The sequence below is a fragment of the Phocoena phocoena genome, chromosome 16 (assembly GCF_963924675.1).
Source record: "Phocoena phocoena chromosome 16, mPhoPho1.1, whole genome shotgun sequence".
NCBI lineage: Eukaryota > Metazoa > Chordata > Mammalia > Artiodactyla > Phocoenidae > Phocoena > Phocoena phocoena.
Window position 1 is genome coordinate 48,948,515 of NC_089234.1, and position 12,923 is coordinate 48,961,437.

Here is a 12,923-nt window from a genome sequence, read left to right on the forward strand (position 1 = left end):
AAAATACATGCAATTTTGTATTACTTCCACGTAACTATTTTATGACAGGCACTTTCCCATCTTACTGTAGTATCTTCATAAATGGTTTTAAAGGCTGTGTGTGCTTTCAACAAATGGAACACTTTTATGTCACTCACCTCTTTGCATCTTTTAGATCGTTAGCAATAAATATATCAAGAGTCTGGATAAGTATCCTCTGAATGTTTTTGGACCTGAAGCCATTTTTACAGCTTGGATGGATGCCCAAAGTGGCATTATTGAGCAGAGGGCATGAAAATGTCAAGGCTTACGGTACTATTGTATCAGTCTTTACTGAGTGCTGTGTGCCAGACACACTGTGTGTCTGGAAAAGGATGGTGAGCAGAATGGGCATGGCCTTTGTCCCCTTGGAGCTTGAGGTGAAGTGGGAGAGGGAGACAGTTATACACGCAGTGCAGTGTCCTTATAGGGGAAGTGTGGGATGCAGATGAAGCACTTGACAAAGGGTCCTTAGTCTGGGGCTGTAGGGTCTGAGTCCTGAAGCGAGAGTGGGTGTGAAGGTTCAGGAGGCCACAGGAAATGTGATGGGTTCCAGGGGCCGAAAGGTGGGCCATGGTCTGTAACAGAGCAGGCGGGGGCGTGTGAGGAACCTGAGGCTGCAGGCACTGGGGAGCCTGCAAGACTGCCCCAAGGAGTTTGACTCTGTCCGCAACGGTCTTGGGAGCCACCAAAGGGCTTTAAGCAGTAGCATGACATGATTGGATTTCAATTCAGGAGTGAACTTGGCCGCATGGAGCCTGAATGCGAGGGGCCAGAGCATTTAGGTGGCTGCATGATCTTCAAGAGAGACTGCAGAGAATCTCTTGTTTAACCACCCCCTCCTCCTGCCTTGTGTTTGGAGGCAGAGGGTTCAGCCGGGAGAGTTGTGGGCATTTGAGTTGTCCTCCTACCGAAGCCCATGAATGTACAAGGGGAGTGTCTGTGCGTGGGGAGCAGCTGACCTTTGGTATTTGAAAGCTTGGAGGTGTCTTCCTCTTCCCGCACCTTTCTAGCCTCCTACTACCTTGCTCCTTGGATTTCCTCTCCCTGGTCTCCGTCTCCTCCTTCCAGCCTGGTCGGAGGCATTACATAAACCCAGGTGCTTTCAACCGAAAGAACCGTATTGTCAAAGTTGTTCAAAAGTCTGCCGTCAGACTCTAGGTCCATCTGATTCACTTTGTTATAAAGCAGAAACTAACACACCGTTGTAAAGCAATTATACTCCAATAAAGATGTTAAAGAAAAAAAAAAGTCTGCCGTCTGCAGCAGACGGCCTGCTGACATTCACAGGCTGTGTTTTGAAACTGCATCTGCTTTCCCACATTCCTGCCATCACATAAAGCATTATTAATAAGTGTTTGCTTCAAAACTGGTGCAGTGGGTTGCAGTGTTGGGAGGTGCATCTTTCTATTAATTGGTCTGATGTTCCAAAAAGGTCTAAGTGTATGGCTAAAAGGGGTTACTGGAACTCATGGTTGCTGGATGACTTCAAAAGGTGATCCCTGAGCGCAGCTACCCTAGAAATAGCTGCTGGCACCTGGGCATGTTCCTCCTACACACCTGCAGTCAGCGCCCCAGCTGCTGCACGAGCATCTTCCTTTGTTATTGTCAAGTGGCTTTTGAATAATCCTGGGCTTCTGGAACCAAATGCTTCCTCTGGGGTTTGACCTAGTATTTTTATGATATGGATCAAATGGACTTGGCCAGAAGACCTAGGGTTCCTGGGGGGTTTTGCCTACAATCTGGATCCTCCGGGGTAAGTGTCTCCCTGACTTTCCGATGTTATTTATTTATTTTTTTTGCTGTACGCGGGCCTCTCACCGTTGTGGCCTCTCCCGTTGCGGAGCACAGGCTCCGGACGCGCAGGCTCAGCGGCCATGGCTCACGGGCGCAGCCGCTCCGCGGCATGTGGGATCTTCCCGGACCGGGGCACGAACCCGTGTCCCCTGCATCGGCAGGCAGACTCTCAACCACTGTGCCACCAGGGAAGCCCTTTCTGATGTTATTCATTCCCCTCAGCCCCAATCAGTTCAGTTCAGCCAACAATTGTAGAGTACACAGTGTATTCTTGGCCTGTGGCGTGGCCTTGGGAATACATGGGTCAACGAAATGAGCTCACAGCTCTTAAGGGGCTCACAGCCCAAGTGGGAAACAGGATGGCTAATTTAGTAGCACTGATGGCTGTCTCAGGCAGATGTGAGTTGTGTCCCTGTTCTACTCTCCCCGCTTGAGTAGCCTAGGACAAATGATTTTGCCTCTCCTGGCCTCTGTTTTCTCATCTGTTGAATGGACATAAGAACATCTAGCTGGCAGCATCACTAGGGCATCATAGACTGTGCCTGTGAGAGCCTCTGGCCTGGCCTGACATGGGTTCTTGGTCCCTGGAGGGAGGCAGTGTTTCTTGGAACCCTGGGAATGAGCTGCCTGGCATGAGCTGTGCCAGTTGAAGCCAGGGCAGCATCACCCCCATGCTGACCCCACCCTCTCTCTCCCCTCTCTTTCCAGCCTGTGACCTCATGACCCAGGGGATTTTGGCCTTGGTCACATCCACCGGTTGTGCGTCTGCCAACGCCCTGCAGTCCCTCACAGATGCGATGCACATCCCACACCTCTTTGTCCAGCGCAACCCAGGGGGCTCTCCGCGTACCGCCTGCCATTTGAACCCCAGTCCTGACGGCGAGGCCTACACGCTGGCCTCCAGACCTCCCGTGCGCCTCAATGACGTCATGCTCAGGCTGGTGACAGAGCTGCGCTGGCAGAAGTTCGTCATGTTCTACGACAGCGAGTATGGTGAGTTGGGGGTAGGGGGTGCTCTGGGGCTCTGGTGGGGCCATGGCCAGGCACTGGGAGACCTGCGAGCTAGACCATCGCTCGTGGAGGCTGAGCGCTTTGGAGTGGGCTGGGTGTGGACAGCGGTTGGTGGTCTGAGCCAAGCGGGTCTCTGGGTGGTAGGACTGAACCTCGAGCTTTGTGAGTGGGGGAAGAACTCTGAAAACAGATCTGTAGACAGGAGCTAAAGTTGCCTAGCAACAACACCTTAGCATGACAGCTGAAGTTGGAATCATCTTAAGAGTTTTCAATAAAATATTAATAAACCACTGGCAGGGATCTGAAGGGCTGCACGCAGGCAGTGGTGGAGGCTGGCCAGCATGGGTCCTCCTGGAAGCCTCCTCTGCAAAGTGTTCCCCTCTCACTGGCCACTCTCCCAGCCTTCCCAGCTCCTTATCTCCCTCTGCCCTGATCTGCCCTCAGTTTCAGGGTTTCTGGCTGGGGCATAGGTCAGGGGGAGGGACACCCTGAATGTCATGGAGCCAGGCTGGGGTTGTGTGGGTCTGGGGACACTGGGCATGGCTGGTCATGGCTTCTTTGAAGGCCTCCCATATGAAAAAAAAAATCATAATTTGCTTGTGAGGAAACTAGAACAGTGGGCTTTGAGGAAATAGCTTTAGGTTTTCTATGACTGCTTTGTGAAAACAGACCATTTCTAGTCCCAAGATAAAATGGTTTCCACCTTATGCGTTTTTTTTAAAAAAACCTTTTTATTTTGAGTTAATTGAGATTCACATGCAATTATGAGAAACAATTCAGAGATTCTGTGTGCTCCAGCATCTCGCCTGTCATACCATATCACAAGTGGGATTTGACCTTGACACAATCCATAGGCTTCGCTCATATTCACCAGTTGACATGCACTTGGGTGTTTGTATTCACTTCTGTGCGATTTTATCACATGTGGATTCATGTGACCACCACAGTCAGATGCAGAGCAGTTACCTCACAAAGATCCCCATGCTACCCTTTTATAGCCACAGCCACCCACATTACGTGTGTTTAAAGGGTGTGGGGGACTGGTGAGGGTCAGCAGCTGCATAGCTGGGACCAGGGTAGAATGGGGTGGACCCTCGAAAGTCCTGTTTTTCCTCTCTTGGTGAAATAATTCCTTTGCCAAGAATGTAACTAAGAAGAGAAACCAGCATATGTTTGCCTTTGCCTAAATACTCTGCTTCTCTAAGACCAGAATGTTGTCCTCAGCTCTTGAGCAAATATGCTGTTTAGAGTCTTCCAGAAGGAACTGAAAGAGCAGACAGTCACTGTGCTGAAATTAAGATGAGGTGGTGATGGGGAGAAGGGCAGCCGGAGGCTCCAGGCCCTTGAACTGGACTCTGTCCAGGACTTGGTCTCTCCTTCCAACCCTGCTCAATCCCTGACTCTGGGAAGGAGTTTGAGACCATGTCATAGCACCTCTTAGTGGCCCAGCCTTCCCCTGACAACCCTTTGTGTTGGTGGTTCAACTCCCGATATTGGGTCTGCTCTGAGGCTGCATCCTGTAGGGAGGTGTGGACACTGCCAGGGCCGAAGGTCCAGTGTCTGTAGACCCTTCCCACCTCACTGCTCCTGGTTTCTTTGCTCTCCTTTTGCTCTGACCTATAGAAACTCTTCAAGCCTTGGTTCTTCCTAAGCCCTTAAGGTGGCTTTGGTGGGAACCTCAGCCATAGGAAGCAGGTATCAGCTCTCCAGCCTACCTATGCCATCTGGGCTCCTGTAATTCTTGAAGACCAAATGACATCTAATGGCACTTGCTCAAATTCTGTGTTTTCTTCTTCTTACATCCCTTACCCCCACTTGGCTCAAGGATCAAGTCCCCAAGGAAGGGTGCCTGATCTCCACCTGTCTGCAGACTCCTCCCTTTCCCATAGAGCTGGTTCCTTGGTTACATGCTCTCACAGACACACGTCTCCTTCCTTCAGCCTGCTCTCAGCTTGTTGCAACACACTCATGAGGGCTAATCCTTGATGAGCAGTTACTCCCACCCGGGCTCTAAGCTCCAAGACGGTGGGCCATGTGCTCTTCCCTGCTATGTCTCTGCTGCTTATATGGTGGCGGGCACACAGCAGGCCCGAAGAAATTGTCACTGTGTGAATGAACCAACTCGTTTATGCGGACATGGACTTTTCAAACAATTTTCACACAAGACAAAGGAGAAATGGGGGGAAAGACAGGGACACTGAATAGTCTGACCTCTGAGGTAGGGGAGGTGAGCTAGGAAACAGATGTTTCATTCTGTGGGCACATTCCTCTGCCCCTCTCCTCTCCCACCCAGACCCTCCAATCAAACCCAGAGGTGTGCCCCTCTTTTCTGACACGGAGACCTTTGCTACCTTTGGTAGGGTTGAAGTGAGTTTTCAACTAAACTGGCCTTTATTAGTAGTAATTCTGTAAAGACACAGGGTACCCAATAGCTTTCCTCTGGTGGACCACCGCAAGCGATTGGTTGAGCCTTGAATGCTGTGTTGGGAAGGATTCTGAGGAAGCATGTAGGCTCAGCAATAAAAGCGCTGTGATGGCTCCGTGAAGCATCATGTTTGCGGGGACGGGCTGGCAACATCCTGCCCTGTTTGCAGATTCTGATCTGGAAGGTAGGGGAGAATCAGGCATTTCAGAGCTGCCTTACACTTGGCTGTCGCTGTCCAAGGTGCTGATCCATTTGGCGCTAGCCTTTCTGGAGGCCAGTGCTCTTTTTTTTTAATTTATTTAATATAAATTTATTTTTGGCTGTGTTGGGTCTTGTTGCTGTGCGCGGGCTTGTTCTGGTCGCGGTGAGCGGGGGCTACTCTTCGTTGCAGTGCGCGAGCTTCTCACTGCAGTAGCTTCTCTTGTTGCGGAGCACGGGCTCTAGGCACGCGGGCTCAGTAGTTGTGGCGCACAGGCTTAGTTGCTCCGTGGCATATGGGATCTTTCCGGACCGGGGCTCGAACCCATGTCCCCTGCATTGGCAGGCGGATTCTTAACCACTGCACCACCAGGGAAGCCCGCCAGTGCCCTTTCATTGGGTACTATGCAGAACTTCCTGGCTTTGCCTTCCCTGGTCATTGGCCCCCTGATTTGACAACCTTTGAGGCAGGGTTTCTACCCCAAACATTCTCTATAAAACGTTCACCACTGTTACTTGTTTTGGCCATGCCCCTCAGGCACAGCCCAACCTCTGGCCCATTTTTAACATGTTAGATGAGCCAAGGCGGTAGAAGCCCACATGCTGTTTGATGCAGCCCCAAGAATTCGAGGTGTGGATGCTCCCTCAGCTTGGCTGGCATTGGCCTCTCCGAGGGCCGTGGTTGGATTTACATTGCTGATATGCCCAAGGCAAATGGTGCCTCCACAACTCCTCAGGGCCCTTCCTCCACCCGATCACTGCAACACTAGCTGCAGTGAGCCCAATTAAAAAGCAAATTGAGTGTAAAGACTGTTTCATTCCTTCCAAAGTCAAACAGAAGTGGTTTGGGGATATAGTGACTTTTTTTTTTTTTGATGCTGATCTGCAAGTATCTTTACATATATTATTTGATTAAAGCCATTTAATAACTCTCTGAGGTGGGATTATTGCTGCATTTTACGGATAAGGAATGTGAGGCTCAGAGAGATTCTTTCTGACTTCGATGCCCATGCACTTAGCCAAGGCACCATCCTATTTCTGTAATCCGGGGCTTGCTAGGCTCCAACCTTCTTCTCCTAGCCCCAGCCAGACAGAGTTAATGCCAAGGATGGGGTGTGTGGAATGGACTTGGCATGCCCTAGCTTTGTCCAGTCAGTCACTTGCTAATGAATGTCATATGTAAGATCCTACTCTTGCAAGGTGAGGACTGATCCTTCCTCATTTGCCCCTCAGCCTCCCTTTAAACAAAGGAATGTCCTTCCCTGGGTGGAGCCTGAGGACTGGGCATCTGAGTCAAGAGTCAAGGGTCAGAGAGACCAAAAACACGTTCTAAGAGAGAGTTTGGCAGAGTGGTGGGAGAGGAGTTTGTGTATTTAAGGTTTACAAAATGCAAGATGTGCCATTTGGTAAAATTCCATCAAAAATACTTGTATGCTTGTTGTGACAGTGAAAGGAAAAATGAAAGAGAAGCTGACATTTGGGAGAGAAAATCTGTAACATTAAAATACCAAAAGTTTGGATTGAACAGAAGAGATAACTTTCTGACTTGGCACTTCAAATTCTGGGATATTCGTGTGTGTCTTGAGGAGGATGTGCTAGGAGCTGCAGGCACAGTTTCTCCCTGGTGAACACATCTGGATGAGGGGCGTATTTATGACTGGGATCTTAGAAATCTCTGACTCATTCGTTCAACAAATATTCACTGAGTCCCTACCATGCACAACTATTTTGCTAGGAACTCTTTTTACATGAAGAAACAGATGGGTGGAATATCTTGGCTAAAGTTGCACAGGGCTGGGATGTGAAGTCAGGACCCCAGGGCTCTTTCCTCCACAGCATCTCTGGGGTGTGGTGGTCCCTCTTGGCCTCTGGGCCAGCTTGCAGGCCTGGAATGGGGTTGGGAGCTGGGATTCCACAGGAACAAAAGCTTAAAGCTCTAAATGTGTGGCCACTTCCTATTCATGCTTGTTTTAAAATTATTTTAAAAAGCTTAAAAGTTACACATGTTTACAATGTATATGTCAAGTTAAAAGAATGGTGATAAAGTGAACTCCCATGAACCCAGACCAGTTTAAAAATGTGTAGGAGCCCTTGTGTGTCTAGCTTATATCGTGTCTTCTCCTACCTAGGGGACATAAACACTATCTTGATTGTGTTCTAACCAGTTCCTTGCTTTTCTTTATAGTTTATCATGCAAGTATGGATCCTAAGATACATATTGCTTAGATTGGCCTCTTTGTGAACCTTAAATAGCTGGAGTAACACTTCTGTACGCTTCCGTGATTGCTTTCTTTTTTATTCAATATTAGGTTTTTGAGATCTGTTCACTTGATGCAGATGGGTATATTTGATCATTTTTACTGCTGCAAAGTATCACCTGATTTATTATCCATTGTGTTACTATGGGCATTTGTTTCCAGGTTTTTGCTATTACAAATAGTACTGATAAGATTATTGGTGTTCGTGTGGAAGAATTTTTTAAGGGTCTATCTCAGAGGAGTAGAATTGCTGGACTATTGGGTATGCATGTTTCACTTTAGTATATCATTTCAAGTTGCTTTCCAAAGAATTTCTATTTTCACTGCTCTCTGCAATGTATGAGCGTTCTCAAAGCTCCCCAACTTCACCAACACCTGGTACTGTTTTTACTTTTAAGATTTTCGTGTGAGATGGTATCTTGCTGTGATTTTAATTTATATTGCTGTGATAAAAGATGAGGTTGAGAATCTTTTCATATCTTTATGCACTATTTTTGTTTGCCCTTCTGAACACCTGTATGTAGTTTTTAATTTTTGCCTATTTTTAAGACTGAGCCTTTTCTTTTGTAAGTTAGGGATGTTAAATACCTTCTTTCAGTTAGTTGTCTTAATTCACAGAAGTTCTATATTGTTTTCAAATTTATTTATCTTTTAGACAAGTAGCTCTGTTACCTGTCTCATTTAAGAGGTCCTTCCCTATCCAAATGGCATAAAGATATTCTCCTGCTGAAACCTCACTCACTGCACTGAGAACAAATGTTGTCCTCCTGCCTGGATGTCCATAGCTAGGTCCTGCCCCTGGGTGTGCTTGGATCCCAATGCTAGACCATCTCTCCCTGCAGCCATGGCCTGACATTCCTCGCTGACACTGCTCTGCTCTGCTCTGGCCACGGAGCTGATCTTATTCTTGGTGGTGATTGCACAGCCTGTGGCATGGTGGCTTGGGAGGGCTTCCAGGAAGAGGTGGCATGTAAGCAAGGGTCTAAAGGACTAGTAGGAGATAAGCAAGCAGAGGGCACTGGGGGAGGAGGGGAGGAAGCGTGTCCCAGGCAGAGGGAAAAGCATGCTGGAAGGCCTGGGGGCAATGGAGAGGGGAAAGATCGTATGGCTGGGTTGTGGGCAGTGGCCATGGGTGAGGCTGGAGCTCTGGGCCAGGCAGGCCTTAGAGGCCTCACTGATGAGCTCAGAGTCCCCAGAAATCCTTGGGAGCCATAGCTCACTACCTCAGGTGGTGCCTTCGGGTCCTATTCTTCACGCCCCGTCCAGAGACCGGAGGATAGACATGGGGTCTCCATCTCTAGAGGGCTCTGGTTCTTCAGTTGCCTGTGTCCAGACTCATTGGCTGTCTACAAAAGGGAGGAAACTAACGCACAGAGAAGAGCTGTGGTCTGACTGAGGACAAATCCCAGACCCAGAGTCCAAGCCAGAGGCAAGGCCTGAACTTCCCAAGTAACCCAGATGGCCCAGGTATCAGTGAGTAACAGCTCACGTCTCTCCAGCTGTCACTCTGAGCAGGGCACTGAGGCTCCAGCTCACATCATCCTTATGGCAACCTTTCCAGGTGGGTGTATACTATCTTTGTTTTACATATGAGGAAACTGTGGCTCAGAGAAGTAAAGGGATGTGCTCTAGGTCATATGGCTGGTGAGTAGGGGCGTTGGCCAGGTCTGATTCCCAAAGCTCGGGTATCACAGCTCTGCTCACAGCCCCTTGGTTCTCATGGCAAAGCTGTGGGGAACAAACACCTCAGGTAGACTCTTCTTAATGCACAAGGATTTATTGCAGCATTGTTGGTAACTGCAGACATTCCAACAACCTTAATGGTTAAGTATATTATGATACATATATATAATGGAAAGCTATGGTTCTTTATGTATTAAGAAGCCATAGTTCCAACACATGGTACTGTTAGCTCACAATAGCAAAGTGAGAACAGTGGTGTCAGTATTGCTCTGGGTCAAGGCAAGCTCACACGTGTGTGTATCTGAGTACACATACAGTCATAATGGAGCGCTGTGTTAGGGAGGGAAACACAATGACTTGGGACGGGGATGGGAGATATATTTCTTACTGCATATTTTAAAATATCTTTTAAGTTTTGTTTCAAGTACAAAAAATAAGTAAGTAAATAAAAAAGAGTGGAGGTTGCCATCCCTCCCTCCTACTGACTGCCCATGGTGACTTCTCTGAGCTTCTGCTTTCTCACCTAAGGAACAGGGATGGTAATTTCTGAGCTACAGAGTAAAACCCCCAGCAGAGTTCCTGGTACATGGCAAGTGGTCTATATGATAATAACAAATCATGTGTGGAAACCAGGAGTGGCAGTGGTCAGTATTCCCTCTCATGGCTGGGTGTGGGCTCAGGGCTTGGTAGAGTCTTGGCAAAAGAGCTTTGGCTGTTTGCCCCTCCTCAGGATTACTCTTGAGTATAATGGTTAGGAGCAAGGACTCAGGAGCAGTCTGCTTCAGTTGAATCCCGGCTCTGTCTCTATAGCTGTGTGACATTGGAGAAGTCACTCAACCTCTCTGTGCAACAGTTTCCTTATTTGTCAATTGGGGATAAATAATCATTTCCGCCCAGTGTGCTTGATGTGTGGGTTAAATGCATTAATACATGCCAAGAGCTTAGCACAGCGCCTAGCACATGCTGAGTACTCAGGAAGATTTCCTTGCTCAGGAACTGCACCCAGTGGTGGCCCCTTTACTGCCCGTTCTCCCTTAGCCTCTGAGCTGGTTCATCTCTGCTGTGGCCCAGAACACATCTTAGTTATATTCTTGGTGCTTGTGGGAGGGTCAGCTCTCTCACCTGCAGGGGACACTCCAGGCCTCCCTGGCAGCAGGGCTGAGCTGCTGGGCGTCACTGCAGGCTCACTGCACGGTCCCAGGTAGCTCTGGTGAGCCATTGCACCTTCTCAGCTGGACAGCCTGACAGTTTCTTGTGGCAAACATCTGTCGGCTGTTGGTCCTCACCCTCGAGTCCTCCTGACATGAAACTCCCCGGGAGAAAGAGAATTACTGGACAAATGCTATTTTAACCAATGCTTTGTGCCAACGAAATCTCCTTTCTTGCCCCCGGCATAGGAAGTCAGATGACTGAACTGCGATGGTGAGCGTTCTCAAAAAAAAAAAAAGATGGTACTGATGAACCTATTTGCAGGGCAGGAATAAAGATGTAGACATAGAGAATGGACTTGAGGACATGGGGTGGGAGGGGGAAGCTGGGGTGAAGTGAGAGTAGTATCGACATATATACACTACTGAATGTAAAATAGTTAGCTAATGGAAGTAGCAGCATAGCACAGGGAGATTGGCTTGGTGCTTTGCGATGACCTAGAGGGCTGGGATGGGGGGATGGGAGGGAGGCTCAAGAGGGAGGGGATATGGGGACATATGTATGCCTGTGGCTCATTCACTTTGTTGTACAACAGAAACTAACACAGTATTGTGAAGCAATTATACTCCAATAAAGATCTATTAAAAAAAACACACATCCTATCATTATGGCATTAGTTTAAATTGAAGTAATAAATACTTCTTCCAGATGAAATGAACGAGTGAGTTTAATTGCTAGGAAACCTACCAAGAAGTTCGACAACAACTTTACTGGGATGAGTGTTTTGTGTTTGTTCTCCGATCTAATTATAAAGCGACTGTACTTTGGGGCATGTTAATTGTAGCACTTGCTGGAAGATTAAAGTTCAGTAACGCTGAAGTTCCCTCACCCTTCCATCAGATTCCATGGTGCGTCTGAGGACATGAGGAGATGCCTGATGCAGGCGTGGATGAAGGACAGGAAGGCGAGGCTGCCCTGGCCCCCACGCATGGCCCATTGTGCAGCTGGGGTCCAAGGGAGTCGCCACAGCAAGAACTTGGCCAGGCCTACACCTCCCTCTTCCCATGTCGTGCCACAGTGCCCCCTTGGAAGACAAATGTGGCCCTGTCGACATCCCTCTCCTGCTGACCCTGCTTTTCCAGACCTCTGCAGCCCCAGGATACAAGAGGGAACAGGTTTTGTTGTTAAATACTAGAATTCCAGGAAGGGCACCCACAAGATGGGGCCCCAGATATCTGGGAGGACTGTTGGCCCAAGTGGGATCCTGATCCTGCCCGCGACACCCAGTGAAATGAAATATTACGTCCTTTTCGTTGTTTCAGTTGAACCATCTCCTACCCTCCCATCAGGGAGAGCAGGGCTCTTTCCTAATAGGATCCAGCAATGTCAGGAGAGTTCCTTCATTTTTCGAAATGAACCATGTTGAGGCATAATCGGCATGCAATAAAATACACTTATTAGACGTGTACCGTTTAATGGGTTTTGACAAATGTGTGCACTGGCGTAGCCACCATCCTAGTCAAGGTGCAGAACGTTGCCCGGTATAGAAATGCCTTCGCTGTGAAGAGAGAACATCATAGCTAACTTCCTTCTGGCCCCAGTCACTTCAGCACTGGCTGGAAAGCCACAGGCCCTGAGAGCAATTCTATATGCCTGGAGCCTGCGTGTAGCATCTTCTGCTCCTAGGAGTGTTCTCAGGGACCTGGAGTGTCAGTGTATCTGACCAGAAGACAGGGAAAGCATGGGGAGGAGTGGAAGGCAGGGGAGGGGAGGGGTGGGGGTAGCCAGGGAAGCCCTCTGGCAGCTGTGGCTGGCACTCGGGCTGAAGCCACCTCCAGCCGGGATGAGAGCTCTGTCTGCTCATTGGCCAGAGAGGGCTCCTCTTCCCTGGCCAAGCGACGCCCGGCACCTCCTTGAGAGGCAACATTCGGGTGGTTATGAGCACAGACTCAAGCATCAGAAAAGAATGACATTCAAGTCCCTGCTCCATTGCTTACTGCATCCTGGGCAAGCTGTGGGTGCCCTTCAGAGCCTTGGTTTTCCTGATCTGTAGTGCTTCTTTCCTAGACTGCTGGTGGAGCCTGGCCAAGCACATTCTCAGCGGTATAGCAGGGTGAGAGCCTTATGCTTTACAAGTTTTCCTTTGCTTCTCACAAAGGGAATCTCAGTGGATGCCACCCAGCTCTGAAGAAGCCTTTTTGGAGGCTTGGGAAGTGGGTTTCCTTTGCTGGTTGCTCAGCAGCTGGGCCCTGGGGGAGGGGAACCATGGGTGTTGCTGGTCTAGATGTGTCTAGACAGCATCTATGAGCGGCTTTAAGAGCATCCTTCTCCTTGGGCGTCTTGGGAGGCAGAAAGGCTCCAGGAATACCCTAAGATGTGAAGTG

The 12,923-nt window shown here is 48.8% G+C and overlaps 1 protein-coding gene across 2 annotated transcripts in view; it reads left to right on the forward strand.

The window, feature by feature from the left end:
- The window catches only part of GRID1 (glutamate ionotropic receptor delta type subunit 1), a 670,781-nt gene that overhangs the window by 127,220 nt on the left and 530,638 nt on the right, over positions 1-12,923 (forward strand). For both annotated transcript variants that reach the window (XM_065894102.1, XM_065894104.1), the window contains exon 3: positions 2,524-2,808. In XM_065894102.1, the coding sequence (XP_065750174.1) occupies positions 2,524-2,808 (285 nt within the window). The remainder of the gene's footprint in view (positions 1-2,523; positions 2,809-12,923) is intronic.